Raw genomic sequence first — 18,272 nt, 5'->3', positions numbered from 1 at the left:
TCTTTGGGGGAATAAAGCCTTCTATTCCTTGATATTTTTCCTCTAACATAATAATCTTTAATCAGGATTTTCTCTTTCCTTTATTTTATATGACATTTTCCCCATATTTTACTTCTTTCACGCAGGTTCCCCTCATAAAACTTTCTCAAATTTTAGGCACATAAATTCCTGGTTTTCAATTAGGGGCAGTTATGCCTTCCAGGGGCCATTTAGCAATGTCTGAAGACGTTTTTGGTTTTCACATTGAGCAGAAGAGGTGGCAGTGGTACTAGTATCTTCTGGGTAGAGGCAGGTTATTCTGTCAACCAGAATCTGTGCTAAAGCACACAGGTACCTCAGATGTCACTGGTGCTGAGGCTGAGAAACCCTGCTTCAGATGGTGCAGGGATGAAATTCAGTCTCTGGCCTCATTTAGCCTCCCAGCTAGTGCTATGAAGAATCACACACAGATAAAGACAATTGGGCCAACAAATATCATACAAGAGTTACAGATTCTTAGGATGAGAGAGAAACCTGAATGCCATGAATGGTTTAAACAATTAAGAAACATCGGAGTTCGACTTTAAAGCAGAAATTGGACTTCTGTTGATAGGAGTGGGAAAAGGTTGGAGAGAAAGATGAGAAGGAAATGCCACATAGAAGAGTCAATGTTATCTAAAGGCAGAAAAACAATTCTTTCCTGTCATAGCATAAGAGAATTATGCACCTCAATATAAGATGAATAACATTATAATGTTAATTATCATAAAATTTAGTGGTGGGAGGAGCCACTGAGGGTCGACAACACACTCCTGCATTTTCTAAGAAAGAGTGAAAAGAAAGAATTTGTTTTGAATGTCTATTCTTCTCTAGGACTGTTAAGAACTTTGAATGACACTTTAATATCTATTGTCTTACTTAAACTTTAAAGCCCTTTCAAATGCAGTGAGCCCTACATATCTGTGGGTTCTACATCCCAAATTCAACCACCTGCTATTCAGAACTATTTTTTTAAATTATACTGAACATTTCCTGATTTTTCCTTGTCTCTGTTTCCTAAAGAGCATAAAAGCTATTTACATAACATTTCTTTTGTAATAGGAATTATGAGTAATCTAGAGATGACTTAAAGAATACAGAAGGATATGCATAGGGTGTATGTGAATACTATGATCTTTTTATTCTTCATGACTATTCTATATTTATGAGTGAATTATGGAAGAAATGACAAATTATAAAACTAAAAATATAAAGGCATATGAAGAATTGTTATGCAAAAAAAGAGAGCTCATGTATAATGGCATAATTTGGCATGAACATACATACTCTATATACAGAGTTATGAAAAATTGTGCTGTGAATGGATAATTATGAATGTAATGAATTCCACTATTGTCATGTATGTAAGAAATAAATTTAAAAAAGAATGTATTTTCCCAAACTGAATCAGGATGATTAAAAAAACTAAAAATTTTATAGAGAAACATTGTATTTTCTCTATTCATTGATGAATTCTACTATTAGTGCAGTTTTATATTTCTCTTTGTATAGGTTCTATACATTTTGATTAGCATTTTTCACATTTATATTTTACTGCTATTTTATTTATTTATTTTGTTTTTTTCATTGTACATAACATTAGAATTCATTTTGACATACTTATAATAGTATGCAATATAATTTGCTCTAATTCAGTCCCCAGTATTTTCTCTTTCCCTCTCATCCTCCCTCCTCCATTCCCTTCCATGTAGTCTACTAATTTTTCTACTATTACCTTTTAGTTTATTTTTTAATAGTTACTTTGTTGCAAATACTTATGATGGTGAGATTCACTGTGGTATATTCATATATGTAAATAGGAAAGTTAGGTCAGAATCATTCTGCTGTTCTTCCTTAAGTTACTCTGACAGAACTTTCTTTTATTTTGATGGAATCCTTCTCCTTTTCCCTTCCTCTCTTCTTTTTTTCCTCCTTATTTTGGACTAGCTTCCACAAATCAGGAAAAATATTTGACCTTTGGTTTTCTGGGTTAGGCTTATTTCACTAACACAATAGTCTTCAGTTGCATCCATTTACCAGCAAATGCCATAAGTTCATTCTCCTTTATGGCTGAGTAATATTTCATTGTGTGTATACATCACATTTTCTTTATCCAGTCATCTGTTGAAAGATACCTTGGTTTCTTCTAAAGCCTGACTATTGTGAAATATGCTATAAATATTGATGTGGCTGTATCCCTATAGTATGCTGATTTTAGATCTTTTCAATATATACTGAGAGGTGGGATAGCTGGATATTATGGTCATTCCATTTCTAGTTTTTTTTTTTTTTTAAATCTCTATCCTGCTTTCCAGAGGAGTTGTACTAATTTGTACTCACAATATGTGAGTGTTCCTTTTTATTCTTGATAATTACCATTAAGACTGGAAAGAGATAAAATCTCAAGGTAGTTTTGATTTCCATTTTCCTCCTGATTGTTAGCAAGGATGAACTTTCAAAAATATAGTTGTTGACCACTTTAGAGAAGTGTCTGTTAGTTCTTTCACCCATTTATTAATTGGGTATTTGGTTTTTGTGTGTGTATCAAATTTTTTGAGTTCTTTATATATTCTGGATATTAATTTCCTATCTAAAGAGCTGGTGGCAACGATCTTCTCCCATTCTTTAGACAACTATGTTCTTTTACATAACAGACTTGAGTTTCTTGATTTTAGTGTCTGCAGTATATTAGCAACAATCTCCCATAGTTACTGAGGGATGGTCGTATTATGATTTTCACTTGACATATTGAGGAACGGATCTGGAAACTGACAGATAAGTCTTTGAAGAGCTAAGCATGAGGCTCCATGCTGTGTACTATTTAGTGACAACGTCAATATTTAGGATTCACACAATAGATGGTTTTCAATGTTCTATGTTAAGCCATCTAGACATGATTGATATTACTATTGTTGATTGTTTAAATGGGAATCACTAAAGAAAAGTCAAAAATTGTATTAAAGAGATAATTTGCACACAAGTTTTGCATCTTTTCAAATTAGTCAACTCTGATTGAATCAAACAATTCCTATCATTCTGAAACAATTTAGGAATCATAAATCTGTGGAATTCTAATCCTATAATTACCAAGATTGTTTTACTTACACATAAACACCTACATATAGTATTAAATTTTGTGGTTTATTTTGAATATTTCCTTCATTTTAGTTTTTCTTTTGATCTAATCAAGTGCAGGCTGAAGGGGAACTTAAGATTGTTCAAATACACCAATTATTTAAATATTTCATATTTTGTGTGTAGCAAAACATATCTTAAAACCAGTCAGCTTCACTGGTTATCTGGGTTACAAATCAAGATACAGTTATAGGAAACAACACAAAACAGGAAAAGACACAGGAAGAAAATCCCCTCAGTTCTCTTTAATGACTTCAGTTTCAGGATGGACAAAGTAGTGGGGGAATTCTAGAAAGAGTATAAAATGCAAAATCCAAATGAAATAATTTAATTTCTTCATTGTCATCCTCAACCCTGACTTCAAATAAAATGCACTTTTCTCTTAAGATAAATAAGATGGAATCTATTCAGTCTTTAAATCGTTTGTTCAAAAATGTCTGCCCAATCTTCTACTCTGTGCCGACCACTGGGGATACAGGACTGTAAGACTCACTTACAAGGAAGCAATCTGGAAGGGAAGGTTGTTACAACTATTGTCAGAATTAGACCTAAGGTGTTTTGAGAATACAGAGATGAGATGGCTGAGTTCAAATATGGGAAAGGAGAGAGGATCCAGTGAAGAATCTACTTGATTCTAAGAGTTGTTACAGTAGACAGATGAGAACTCTTTTCATAGTACATACAAATTACCAGGAAAAAGAGTTGGACCAGCACCTTTTGGAACTGCCTGCAGTTCATCAAGTCTGGAACATGCAAGACACATGGATTCCTAGGAAGAGTTGAGGCTGAAGATCAAAGAGGTCCAGGTCAAAAAGGGCCTTGGATGTTTATGTTAATAAATGTGAATATAAATTATAGAAGATATAGTAGCCATATGAAAATAGAATAATGCATGAAAAACAATTTATGGGCTTAAGCCCTTAATGAAAGTACAGATGGAAAGAACATACTCAAGACAAAATAAGGGGAGGCAACCAATGGAATTTCAGGGTCAATTTAAATGTGACAGGTGAAGGGAATGATGAGGTCAAGGACCAAGAAGTGATCCCACTGCTTAAAGTAAAAAATGCACAAAAATATGACCAGGTTTTTGTACAACCATGGGAAGTAGGGTAGGGATAATTATGGAATGGAGTTCATTTTTTAGATTTTGTTTGAGGAGGCTGAAGTTTCCAAGGGGAGATAAAACTAGATGGTTAGAAGTTCTCATTAGAAGTTTGGAGTATATAAATTTCCCACATATAGGTGAATTTTAATATTACTGTGGAGAAAATAAGATTGTGCATTTTTTAATTTTTAAAATATTTTACCTATTTTTTTAAATTTTACTTTTTAACTATTTGTCATTCTTAGCTTTTGAAATAATTACAGATTTTGAGAAAGTTGCAAAGATACTAAGAGTCCTGTATACTATTCACCCTGTTTCCCCCAGTGGTAATATCTTGTCACCTAGTAAAATATCAAAACCAGGAAATTGACACTGGTCTAAAGTATAAGTATAGTTGAACATTACAGCCCATGTATAGGTGCAAGTAATCACCCTCTCCCCAAATCAAGAACCAAGACAGAGCCAACACATGATCTTCCCTGTGTTGCACTTCTGTTGTCACATGGACTCCCTCCTTCAAATTATCCCGAAGCCTTGGCAACCCATGCATTAGTTTTCTATCCCCATAATTAAATCATCTCAACAATGCTATATAACTAAAATCATACAGGACATGATCCTTTGAGACTGAGCATAACATGCAGAATATCCATCCACGTTGTTGTATTTATCAAGAGTTTATTTATCTTTTATGACTGAGTAATATTCTTCAGTTTGCATCTACCACATTAACCATTCACCAATTTTAAAACATTTTGATTGTTTCCAAGTTTGAACTACTACAAATAAAACTGCAAGGATGCAGAGGTTTTAGTGTATATGTAACTAATTGTTTATCTGGGCTAAATGCCCCAAGAAAGTGATTGATGGATCCTATATAAAGAGTATTTTCAATTTTTTAAAAACCCAACAAACTATTTTCCAGTGTGTCTATACATTTTCACAAGCAAGCAATGTATTAGAAATCTTGTTCATATTGTACCTCTCCAGCATCTGGTATTATGACTATGTTTAATTTTATCTCTTTTAATAGGTATATATAGATATTTCATCATAGTCAATTTGCAGTTCCCTAATGACTAGTGTGGATGAACATCTTTTCATGTGCTTATTTGCCATCCGTATATCTTCTTTGAGGAATTTTTTCTTTATGTCATTGGCATATTTTCTAAACAGATTTTTTATAGTTGTTTTGAGAATTCTTTAAAAATTCTAGATATGAGTCCTTTATCAGATGTGTTTTGAAAATATGTTCTCATGATTATAGCTTGCATTTTCATCTTAACAAAGTCTTTGAGAATAAAATTTATATTTAATCGAAGTCAAAATTTCTCTTGTTTATTATATTCTAAGTCATTTCTAAGAATTCTTTTTCTCTAGCCCTACATCTCTATGACTTTATTTTAAGCCTTATTTATTTCTGGGTTCTCTCCTATTGATCTATGTTTTTGTCACTTTCCCAGTAGCAGGCTGCCTTGATTACTGCAGCTAAGTAATCAATTGAAATTGAATAAATGAATTCTTCCTCCTTTACCTTCATTTCCATTATTATTTTAGCTATTTCTAGATACTTTTCTTTTCCATATAAGTTTTAGAATAATCTTGTCTAGATCAACAGAAGTCCTTTTCAGATTTTGATAGGAATCTCATTGAGCTTAAATATCAATTGGGGGACACTACCATTCTGACTGTGCTGTCTCTTAGGTCATGTATTCATGTATATTTCTCCATTTATTTAGACCTTCTCTAATTTAGAATGATCATCTTTATGTAGTTTTGTTGCATAAATATAGCATATATTTTGTTAGTTTAATACCCAAATAGTTCATTTTTGTTTAGTGGTTGTATATTCAGCAATTATAGTGAATTCATTGTTACCACATAGAGATATAATTGATTTTTGTATGTTGATTTTGTCACCTACCACCTCCCTGACTTCATGTAGAGTTCCAGGAAGTTTCTGATTTTTCTTTTATATATTTCCCAAATAGGAACAGTTTATTTCTTGCTTTCCTATGTATATGTCTTTTACTATTCTTTTGCATTCCTGCTCTGGCTAGCACTTCAATGCTATGCTGAATACTAGCAATGAAGGTGAACTTGTGCTCCTTGTTCCCAGTCTTAGGAGGGAAGCATTCAGTCTTTCATCATTATGTCTAGTAGTAGCTCTCTGATTTTGTAGATGTTCTTTATTAATGTGAGCAAGTCCCATCTATTATTAGTTCTTTAGAGACTTTTTACTATTAACAGATTTAGGATTCTATTAAATGCTACTTCTGTACAAATTTATATGATTATGTAATTTTTGTCCATTAGCCTATTGATATAGAGGATTACATTTACTTATTATATTTTTAAATATTGAGCCAAGCTTGACTCCCTGGAATTAACTCCTTGTCTTCAGGATTTATAATTACCTTTTACATGATGCTAAATTTAGTTTGCTAATTTTTTTTAAAGAATATTGTACCATATTCCTGAAGGGTATTATTTTGAGATTTTTTCTTTGTTTATATTATGTCTTGTTTTTGTATCAGGATGATACAAGACATAAAATGAATGAAAATGTTCCTTCTTTTGTTTTCTGGAAGAGATTGTATAGAATTAGTATTAATTTATTTTTAATTATTTTGTAGAATTCCCCAGTGAAACTCTTTGGGCCTCTTTATTAAATGGTTTTAACTTGTGAATTCAAATTTCTTACTGCTTTAGAGTTATTCAAGTTATCTATTCCATAAAGATAAATTGTTGTAGTTTTTGCTTTTTGAGGAATTGGTCTACATTCTAAGTTGTCAAGTTTACATTTGTAAGGGTTTGCTATAATCTCCCCTTATTATCTCTTTGATGCCCTCAGGGTCTGTAGTGCTAGCTCCTGATTCACTCCTGATACTTGGTGATGCCTTTTCTTCTTTCATTGGTCTGTTTGGGGACTTTGTGCAAACTCTGTGTCACTAATTTTCTCTATTATTTTTCTGGTTTTAATTATACTTATTTTTACTCTTATATTTATGATTTTTTTCTCTTTGCTTTGTGTTTGTTTTGCTCTTATTTTTCTGCTTGCTGGAGGTATATGTTAGAATTCTGAGTTTGAAATTTGCTAAGGTAAGCATTTGTTGCTATAAATTTTTCTCTCTTGCAAGACAATCTGTGTCACACAAATTTTAATATTTTATATTATTCATTTAAATTTTTCAATGTATTTTTTATTTCTTCAAGATAGATTGGTTTATTTTAATTGTTGTTTATCAACAACTAATTGGTTGTTGAAGTCTTATTGTGTATATTTAAGGTTCACTTGTGATGTTATGGGATAAATATAGCTAGTAAAATGGTTACTTTTATGAAGCATACTAACATATTATCATCTCAGACATTTAATGTTTTAATAAGAGAAGCTAAAATCTACTATTTAAAGAAAAAAATACCTTACATAATGTAATTTTATTAACTTTTGCCCTCATGTTGTATCTCTAGACTTGTTTTTCTTACAGGTCTGCTATTTTGTATCCTCTGACCTACATCTACCACCAAATGACAAAATAAATTATCTTTGTTTTACCTTACTAAAACGCATTGACATAATATTTGTGGTGTAGTCATATATAAAACCTTTAAAAATAAATCAAGAAAAAGTAGTACCCTAAAAGATGATCCAAAATATGGGTTTTGGGGGGTCTGGGGTTGTTGCTCAGTGGTAGAGTTCTTGTCTAGCATGTGCCAGGCACTGAGTTCGATCTTCAGTACCACATAAAAATAAATAAATAAATAAATAAATAAAATAGAGGTATTAAAAATATGGATTTTTCAGCATACACCCATTTCATCTTCCAGTTGGCAATACTTTACTGTATATCTACCATTTTCTTTTTTTTTCCTTAAATTTTTTTATTTATTTATGACAGAAGAATGTATTACAATTCTTATTACACATATAGAGCACAGTTTTTCATATTTCTGGTTGTATACAAAGTATATTCACACAAATTCTTGTCTTCATACATGTACTTTGGATAATAACGTGGATCACATTCCACCATCATTTCTAACCCCATGTCCCCTCCTTTCCCCTCCCACCCTTCTGCCCTATCTAGAGTTTGTCTATTCCTTCCATGCTCCCCCTCCCTATCCTACTATAAATCAGCCTCCTTATATCAGAGAAAACATTTGGCATTTTGGGGGGGGCATTGACTAACTTCACTTAGCATTATCTTCTCTAATTCCATCCATTTACCTGCAAATGCCATGATTTGATTCTCTTTTATTGCTGAGTAAAATTCCATTGTGTATATATGCCACAATTTTTTTATCCATTCATCCACTGAAGGGCATCTAGGTTGGCTCCACAGTTTATCTATTGTGAATTGTGCTGCTATAAAAATTGATGTGACTGTGTCCGTATAGTATGCTATTTTTAAGTCCTTTGAGTATAGACCGAGGAGAGGGATAGCTAGGTCTATATATTCTTTAGAATAAAATAGACTTGAATCTTGACAGAGGCTTGGGTTTTCTATATTAACAATAAAACTACACCCAAGTTCAGGATTGAAACAATTCAATGAACATATGAAATAGTATTCAGAGGAAGACATTATTATTAAGCGGAAATTTATCAAAATAAGTATTTGGTAGAGAAACTATGGTATTTGCCAGTAAATGGATGGAGTTGGAGAATCTCATGCCTAAGCAAAATAAGCCAATCCCAAAAGACCAAAAGCCGAATATTTTCTCTAATATGTGGATGCTAATTCACAATAAGGCAGGGGGCACTAGAGAAGAATAGCATTACCTTAGATTAGGCAGAAGGAAGTGAAGAGAGGGAAAAGAAGGGGATGTGGAGATAGGAAAATATAGTAGAATGAAACAGACATTATTATTTTATGGATATATGTGACTGCATGACCAATATGATTCTACAACATGTATACTCAGAAAAAATGAAAAATTATATCCCATCTGTGTATGATATATCAAAGTGGATAAGTGCATTCTCTGTCATGTATAACTAATTAAAACAATAACTAATTTAAAATTAATAAAATTTATTTTTATATAAAATAAAACAAAACAAAAAAAAACAATATGCCTTATTTGGTTGGATGTCAAGAAATTGAAAGATTATTATAGGTATGGGAAGCTGATTGCATGAGTAAAAGTTTAGCAAAACATTAAGTATTTTTTGTTTGAATTATCCCAACAAGATCCATTTATCAGTGTGCGTGTATTGGGAGGTTCTAAGTTCGTGAGTGACTGGAGCAGACTGCTCATGGCGGAAAGGCAGGACCTTATTAGGGTAAGACTGATCATGTTTACTCATGGACTCACGCCAACTGGACCTTGTAAGAAAGTTCACATCAATACTCACATTGCATTAAGAGGCATTGGAGAGTTACTGCAAAGTTCTGGATTTGGAAGTGACACAATACAAATTATGTTTCAGAAAAATTATTAGCAATGCCAATTTGGATGGCTTTGCAATAGTATTGCAGTAACCCAGCTGCAAACCTACAAATTTAAATGCATAATGTTCTTTCACATCATGTTTTACTATTTTCTTTAGGATCCACAACAAAATGACATAATTAAAAACTTCTGATTTTTTTTTATTTCACAAAGCACTCTGCAAGACAATATCCATGTGTTTTCTCATTTAGAATTCACTTCAACTCTTGACACATTATTATTGCCATTCTATAAGATTAAGGGCTTTTTCCAAATCCCATAGCCAGGATTTATAATCAGGCTCTTGACACTGCATTATCACCTCTATACCTAGCGTGGTGGCAAGTGAGTCTCTGACAATCAGGCTTCTTGCTGACTTGAGATTGTATTATGGCTAGGGTGGCTCTAACTTTCCTTCATTCAACTACTTTATTATCCACAATTCAGCCTATAAAATATGACATGCCGTGGTGCTGTGGAAACAAGGTTAATATTTCTTTCCATTCTTTTCCACTCAGGCAATGCCCCCACCAGACCTTTATTTTAGGGTGCAGAAGGTCTGGAGAGCACAGAAGCAGCTCACACTGGTCAGCAGACAATTAAAACGCTGACTTTCGATTCATTTCCCAAGCTAACAAGTAACCATGCCTCTGATTACCCATTTCATTGTTTATGGTGAGGCAGGTGGATGAACAGTTCTGCCTGATTTATGAAGTGCTTGCTGTCTATAAATCACAGGGTAGAGACTCAGCATGCTGCTAATCCTAATTGGTTAAGTCCTAAGTAGGGAGTGATTAGAGAGTGTTCAGGAAAAAAAGATATCTCATGCAAATGAAGGAGATATAGGGCTGCTGGAGAGGAAATTCTCCCCACTCACAATCTGTTATAAGGTCTTTGGTACATTCCTACTGTCTCCTTCTATCTTTTTCTGATCAGGCCCTGTTGATCTTCCATTTGTCAATAAACTGGAGGAGAGATCTTGAGGGAATTACAAACACAGTAGAAACAGAAAGTGTTTCCTCACTATTGTTTCATTTATTAATTTCAACCTAGATTAATTTTCTAATTCCAATAAGCCATTCATCATGATCAAGGAAAGCTGTGCAGTATGACTCACAGTGCTGTTTGGTAGAGTGGGAAGCGTTTGGGCTTTGAGTTCTATCTGTCCTGATTCCTGTTCCACTCTTTCCTGGGAGTAGAAGGCATGACCTTCTCAGACTCCCAATGACAGCCTTCTGGGCCTGTGCACTTTAAGCTTATACTACCCTGAAAATGCTAAATATGTGAGGTTGTCCACATCTTCTGATTGGCATAGAAATGCAAATTCTGCTGGCAAATGAAGAAAGAAGCCTGGAGAGTCTATGTGATTTTCTCCCCAGTCTCAAGCTAGCAGCTTAGGGCACAGGAGGGTGTGCAAAATACATTTAAAAGAGCTGCAAGTCTAAGAATAAAACCCAGAGAGGGTAAGGCCCACCTTCCTGTACTAATCAATTGTTAAATGCTGCACCTTTTGGCTAACTTTTCCTTTCTCCTCCTTTCTCTCCACTTCCCTCTTTCTGTCTCCCTTCCCCTCTGTACCCATGGCAGGCGCAACAGCAGCAGCAGTAGCACTTCAGAGCTGGATGATGAGCCAGCCTGCATGGAGGAGATCGACTACAGCTCAGACAGCAGCATGGGCCATGAAGGGAGCTTTGCTGAGTTGGACCGGCAGATCCAGGAGTGTGCCTTCAATACAGATGAGGGGGAAGAAGAGGAGGGTACAGGGAGGAGAAGAGACAGCATCTCACAGTCCTGAGGTTCCAGAGAGCTCTGTATCTCCAACCACTGATCCAGTGGTTATGATGCTCCCTCTTCATCACCAAATGTGTGTACAAGCCAGGGCAAAAAGCTGGCCTGTGTGAGCTCAGCCACCCTCTGAGCTTGTCTGAATTTACCTATGTGTGGAGGGGGGCTACTTCCTAATCATAACATTTTGCATGCACTGTTAGGAGGCCCTCGGGGCCTATGCATACTGCCAATGCCTAGAATGGGATCCAATGGTAATCTCAAGATTACCGTGGGTCCTTTGAAGCCTTCTCTGAGCTCTCTTGCATTCCTGTGCTTGTCTCTTAAGGAGACTAGAAGCAGAAAAGCTGGGTTCTCTTCCTGGGTCCTCTGCCAGAATTCAAAGTGATGACTCATATGTGAGTGTTATCTCCATACTATAGCATCTGAGTTTCCCAGCATACACATGGGCACCACTGAGACACTGAGGGTCCTAGAGGCATCTCTGGTACTGGCTGTGCAACCAACTAATTGCAAGTGTTATCCTTGACCTACTCTAACAGTCTATATTGTACAGATCTGGTGGAGGCCAATGCTAGACTATATTCTATGCAAAAAGACTCGGTCATTCCTCCTCACAAATTTCAAAATCTTACATATTCAGACCAATAAACACATACTGGAAGACAGCAAGATATACTGGAAAAGTCATTCATTTCAGAATCAGACGGACAGATGTGGTTCATATCCTGAATCTGACAATTGCCTGTTAGGAAACTTACGCAAGTAATTAAATCTCCCTGAACTGCAGGCTTTTTTTATGCATACAACAGGAGTGAGCGTATCTGTATCAAAAAGTGATTGTGAAGTCGAAATTAGATGGCATATAAACGTGCATAGCTTGGCATATGCTACACAATAATGTTGGCTTATTTCCCCCCCACAACACAGAGCATTTGTGTAAGTATTCTCACAGTTACATAGGACATCTTCTGGGGTTACTTGGTTGAGAAATGCTACCTCTTGCTGGAAGGAACACAGGAAGGAAGCTACACAGGAGAGGAGACTAGGAGTTTGGAATGACTAGAACCAATGAAAGAGGAATATGGCCTGTTAGCATACAGAGGGGAGTGACTTAAAGTGAGTGATGAGTAGTACAGGGCCCAGGCAGAAAAGAGGAGGTAGATATAAAATGAGAGATAAAATGAAGGTTGTACTGTAAGTAAAATATAGATTTGTTCCAATGCTATATGTATTTAGTTAAGATTAGATTTGGCAGTGAGAGATGGAAAATTCAAAATAGTGGTTTTTATAAGGTTTGAGTGCTTACATTCATGTGGAATTCCAGATATAGGGAGGCCAAAACTGGTGTCATGGATACATGGTACAGTTTTCTGATTCTATGTAAGTTTTCTGCCTTTGCTGTGTTACCTCTACTCTTGATCTAGGATGGCTGCAGAAGCATCAGTCCTTGTGTCTGCATCCAGACAGTAGTCAGAAGAATATAGTTGGAATAATGTATTCCCTATCTTTCAAAAAGTAATATAGACATTTCTCCTTAATTCCATCATCCAGAAAGTGATATATGACTAAAAGTATTTGCAAAGGAAGGTTTTGGAAAATTTAGTCTTTCTGTGAAATAAGCCCAGCTAAATTTTGAACTTTTAAAACTAAGGAAAAGGGAATTAATGTGTATTGGGTGATCACATACCTGCAAAAGAGATTTTTTTTTTATGTATACCAACCACCAACAAGAGTTTTGGAAACATTTAGATAATCCCAGAGAAAACTGACAGTTTGCCACAGAGTGAATTTTGCCATAGTTTAGCCCCAAGGCATGGAGAAAGGCTTTCTTCTTGCTTCTTTTCTTTTTTCCTGTTGTGATTTAAGGAAGTAATATCATTATTGACAACCTCTTTTTTTCCCAACCTCTTTCTAAATCTTCTTATTATCTCTCAGAAATTGTACATCCAACTTTCACATTAAAACATTCAGATTACTACAACATACACCAGAGGTTTGAATAAAACAGCAGAGACACTGGATTGAAATCCCAAACACAACATCTTCTATTTTTTCCTTGCTTTGAGGAGTCAAGAAAATAATTTTGTTGAAATTTAAAAGTTGGGAGGAGTGAATATAAGACTCACTCAGCATCTGCAATTAGTACCTCAGCCCAAAACAGTTTATGGGATTCATCTCTACTTATCTATCACATTTCTGACAGGAAGTGGTTAGAACCGATCAGTTTCTACGTGGCAAGTTCAGGGACATGGAATATTTATTGATCCATCTATGCAACAAAAGTATCTTAGGCACCCACAATGTGTCAACCGCTTTACTCAGCTCTGAGAATGTAGAGAAAAATTTACTCAGAGTAATTGGAGATGCATGAAACACAGTCTCACATACCATTATGGAGCTATGCAAAGGATAATATGGAAAACATCCAGTCTAATAGAGATGGTTGTAGTGGTAAGAGTTTACCACAAGGGGATGATGGTTTAGATGATTCTTGAAGGGTGTGCATGAGCTCTCAGGGAAAGTTGTTGTGCAAAGGCCTGTGGTAAGTTCAGAGGCTGGAATAAAATCTTCAGTCTGAGTGGTTTAAAGGATGTATTTCTATGTTGGAAATGGAGGGAAGTAACAAGAGATGGAATTGAAAAGAGAGAGACCTGTCATATCGGACAATATTTGGCCTGCCTTGAAGAAGTTGAACTTCATTCTGGATGTTAGTGGGTATTTATAGGAATTTTCAGCAGAGGCATTTCCAGGACTCATATCAGGATAAAGGTATCATTACCACCACAACACTTGTTTATGACTGAGTGATACTTGCTTACTAGTTTGAGGAATACTCCTGGGTATGACAGTATCATATTTGAAAGACAGAGGTTTTCAGTGAGGGGAAGATGAATGCAGTTTGGGACCATACTGAACACTGGAAACCTGTGAGATACTGAGCCAGAGATGATTTCTGCAAACCAGAGGTACATTAAGAATGGAAATTGGAGGACAGGTACATCTGGACAGACCTACCCCTGTTACTATATATACACCACCACTTCCTGGGCCATACAAATCTCTAAATGTCCTGTTTGATTTTTCAAATCATTTCACAGTTTTTCTCTGTCAATGATGAATCCTGTTACATGATTTGGAGCCATCAAAATCCATTTAAAATTCCCTTTCTCCCTGTAATTATCCCAAGACAAGTTATATAACTCCCTTCTATGCCTCTATTGTACTATTAATATGCTTTTGTACCTTTACTGCATACACCACTGAGTAGTGACCTCTAAAATACATGGATCTTGGCATCTCTCCTTATATCTAGCACACTTCTTGACACATTGAAGGTGTTCAAAAATGTGGCCCTGCCATACCTTCTAACCCTGATGTCAACATCTTAATGGAATCCTTATGTTTTCCTTAAACTCTTCCATTTTCCATCTCAAATCTGAGTCTCTGTTATATAAAGGAAAATAAGTTTCAATAAGGGGACACCTAACAAAAGTGCAGTCTCATCTCTCAAGCTGATAGTTGCCATGGAAGACTGTTTGCAGTGTGAGGTCCTATCCTCTTCTGTGTTATGAGAGTATTTAAATAGAGTTAGGAGACTAGAGAGACAGCATCTTTAAATGTTGCCAGAGGTTGGGAATATTCATTCAGATGCTCTGGACCACAGGCTCCCTTTGCTGAGAACTGTCAGTGCAGCCCCAGGTGCATCCTGCCAACTTGGAGGCCTGGTTGCTACTTGCAAACCCGTCAGTGAGTCAGCATCCAAGAATTCCATCCATTGGCACCAGTTTCTTCTGAGCCTCCCAAAACAGGATTCAGAGTTGCAAAGTACACCTGAAAATATCCTGACCACTGAGTTACAAGCTCCCATTGAGGGTTGCCAATTCAAAGAAGGTCACATTACACCTCTAAAGGGAAGAGAAATTCTCAAGTGCAACTTCCATTTATCAGCCCAGAAAACTAAGCTGTAAAGTCGAGTTCATATTCCAAGAGGAGCCTCTGCCCGCTGCCAAGGGAAGAGGCTTCCATGAAATGCCTGACATAAGTCATCCTTGTTAGGGACTCAGCACAGTGACCTGCACGGTGGATCTGCACATTTGGATTCTCATTAGAGTGATGGATTTGTTTTGTCATGATGGTACCTCTCACTCTGGCCCCCCAGCTCCAGTCTTGGAAAGACACACAGACAGTATCCTGGTACTCACCATGAGAGCTTTTTGGGCAATAATAATTCATCAGGTCTGGAGCCTGCTGCTGTCTGCCCAACAGATGTCCTCTCTTGTTTGTGTTTCATTTTGGCTTCACGTGTGCCTGAATGATTCTTGATAAAAATGTGTTGTTTAGGGAAAAAAGACAGTGGGAAAAGGGAATTTTGAGATAAAAATGGATTGGAGTGCCTAACAATATAAAAGATACCACTGTATATATATAAAACTGAAAAACATCTCTCACATACATTTCAACACAAAGAAGATGAAATTGAGCTTGAGAACTCATCCTCCCCCCGCCCCCAACACACACACAATGTGATAGATCTGGGGTTTTAAGCAAGAGACCAAAGAGTGAGAGACATCAGTTTACAAAGTCAAGAGGTATCTATGTGATCATTTTTGGCCATTCTGTCACACAGAAATGGAAATGGATAGCTTTTGGGTAGAACTTGAGGCTTCATCCATCATTGGAACAAGACACCAGCTGGTCTCCAAGGATACATATATTCTGGACCTGGTTGAGTCACAGAGTAAAATGGGTTTAGTAATCCTCAGAAGAGAGCACATGCTATAGGTCATTCTTGGGAGAACCATATCCAGATCTCATGAAAAGTGACCAGAGGAGAACATTGGACTTAAGAATTATTTAACAAATGATGGAAGAAAATGAATTATTCTATACTGGGTACATTTCATGACCTTTTTGGGTCAATACCACTTGATTAGCACATGAATAGTATGACCACCCCCTGAGGAAAGAACAGCTATTATGCAAAATGGTTTGAGAAATCCACTTGGGATGTTTCATGGCCTTGACCTTCCGGAACAGGTTAAAACATGGCAGAGAGCTGAGCTCTATCCTGACTATGGACTGGAATGAGGAGGCTCTTTGCTGACAGTCTTGCCTTCCACACATCCATAGCATGGATCTGAAACATGAGTGCTTTTAGATGGAAGAGGATGTTGTTTTAGAAGGTGTTAGAGGAGGAAACATCTGCCTGTGTTCCTGGTCTGTTCAGGTCATTTAGCTGTCACTCTCAACTCTGACAGAGATGGATGTGTGAGTGTCATCTTCAAAATGAAGCTCAGCTATACATAGGGGGGAGATTTTGATGAAATATGGAGTTGCAGATCATTCTTACAGATGTCTGACTTCCCAACTCATGGTTCTTCCACTTCCCCAGAGAGAAAGAACATAATACTTACCACAGCAAAGGAAAGTTGCAGCAAACATGGGCTGAATATGAGTACTTCCCATCTACCATTCTCAAGAGCATTGTATTGAGTCCTTCTTTAAAGATCCCTAAAGCTCTTTTAAAGGCTTGTCTCAGAAAGTATGTTGTTTTTTGTTGTTCAGTCTTTGACCCAAATATAAATAGCTTGTACTAGACACCTCTGAGTAACATCTATTTCACTTCAAACAAAACAGGTTCAAATCTAGACTATTCACCATCTCCTCTCATCAAAGTTTATATCCCAAGGCCCTGAACTTGATCATGTTGTTGGGAATCTGTGTTGCCTTGTTTCTTTGTGTGCCTGGTACCTAGCTCAAGTCCAAAGCAGACTCTCAACTCTTCAATGAATGGATTAAGCTACCAGTGTGGTTGAGTCTGACCCTTAGCATTAGCTTGTGTCTGTCCAGTGCTCTTTCTTCCTCAGCCATTTCTCACCTGGATTTCAGCAGCCATTTCCTCCCTACTCTTCTCACCTGGCTTTGCCTCCTCTCCAACTCTGTTCTCTCTGGGCAGCCAGATGGTATTTGGAATGAAAAATGACTTCTATTTCTGCTGCTTACAATCTGCTCACTGGCTACCTAGGTTGTACGGCTAAATCAAACAAAACCTGGCACTTGAACACTTCCTGATCTACCCACTATATAAGTTTCTGGTCTCCTCTCTTAGCACAAGCTGAATGTAAAAGGAAACTCCAGGAAATCTCCTATGATTTGATTCTAAGAACCCATAGCATCTTGAAAAAATGCTATCAGTTTTGTTGCATAGTGTTGCTTTTGAACTCTTCTCTCCTTCAACCAGACTGTAGTTCTTAGAGAACAAAGACGATTTTGTTCACTCCTACACTTGAAGAATGCCATGCAGGAGACATGGTGGGCTTCATTAAATATATGTTGAATGAAGGAGCTCCTAATTTCCATTACAAAGTTCTCCCAAGAATGACCTACACATTGCCTCAGTAGCCTGTCAAACACAGATAGTAGAGCCACAGGAAAGCAGAATGCACAGACTCAAAGCTGTAAGGAGAAATCTCCCTCAGCTCCTGTCAGTGGTGCCTCCTGGTCTGTCATTTTCCAGAAGCAGCATCCTCTTTTTCCTCCAAATGGCCTGTAGAGGTCAGAAAAGGGCCTTGGTTTCCAATCACAGGGCCTGTCCTGTCTCCATTAGCATTCACCCTGGGTATCTATAATTAAGCAAGCCTAGGCTGGGCACATAGGAACGGAAATGCATTGACTTTAATAAAACAGAGTGTAAAACAACTTTAGATTGACTCCAGCCTTGTTTGTTCTTGCACACTTGTAATTCTGGTTCGGTATATTCCCACTCAAAGAGACCATTGTCCTG

General features: G+C 36.5%; 1 protein-coding gene across 2 annotated transcripts in view; it reads left to right on the top strand.

Moving 5' to 3' along the window:
- Positions 1–14,076, top strand: part of Agbl1 (AGBL carboxypeptidase 1) — a 704,812-nt gene extending 690,736 nt beyond the window's left edge. The window contains exon 22 of one of the 2 annotated variants that reach the window (XM_078051197.1): positions 11,309–14,076. In XM_078051197.1, coding sequence (XP_077907323.1) covers positions 11,309–11,495 — 187 coding nt within the window. In that variant the 3' untranslated portion in view covers positions 11,496–14,076. Of the gene's footprint in view, positions 1–11,299 lie in introns of both variants that reach the window. The other variant, XM_013356285.4, reaches the window with a different exon arrangement.
- Positions 14,077–18,272: the final 4,196 nt, after the last annotated feature.

The sequence above is a fragment of the Ictidomys tridecemlineatus genome, chromosome 5 (assembly GCF_052094955.1).
Source record: "Ictidomys tridecemlineatus isolate mIctTri1 chromosome 5, mIctTri1.hap1, whole genome shotgun sequence".
Classification (NCBI taxonomy): domain Eukaryota; kingdom Metazoa; phylum Chordata; class Mammalia; order Rodentia; family Sciuridae; genus Ictidomys; species Ictidomys tridecemlineatus.
This window is presented reverse-complemented; position numbering and strand designations above follow the sequence as displayed.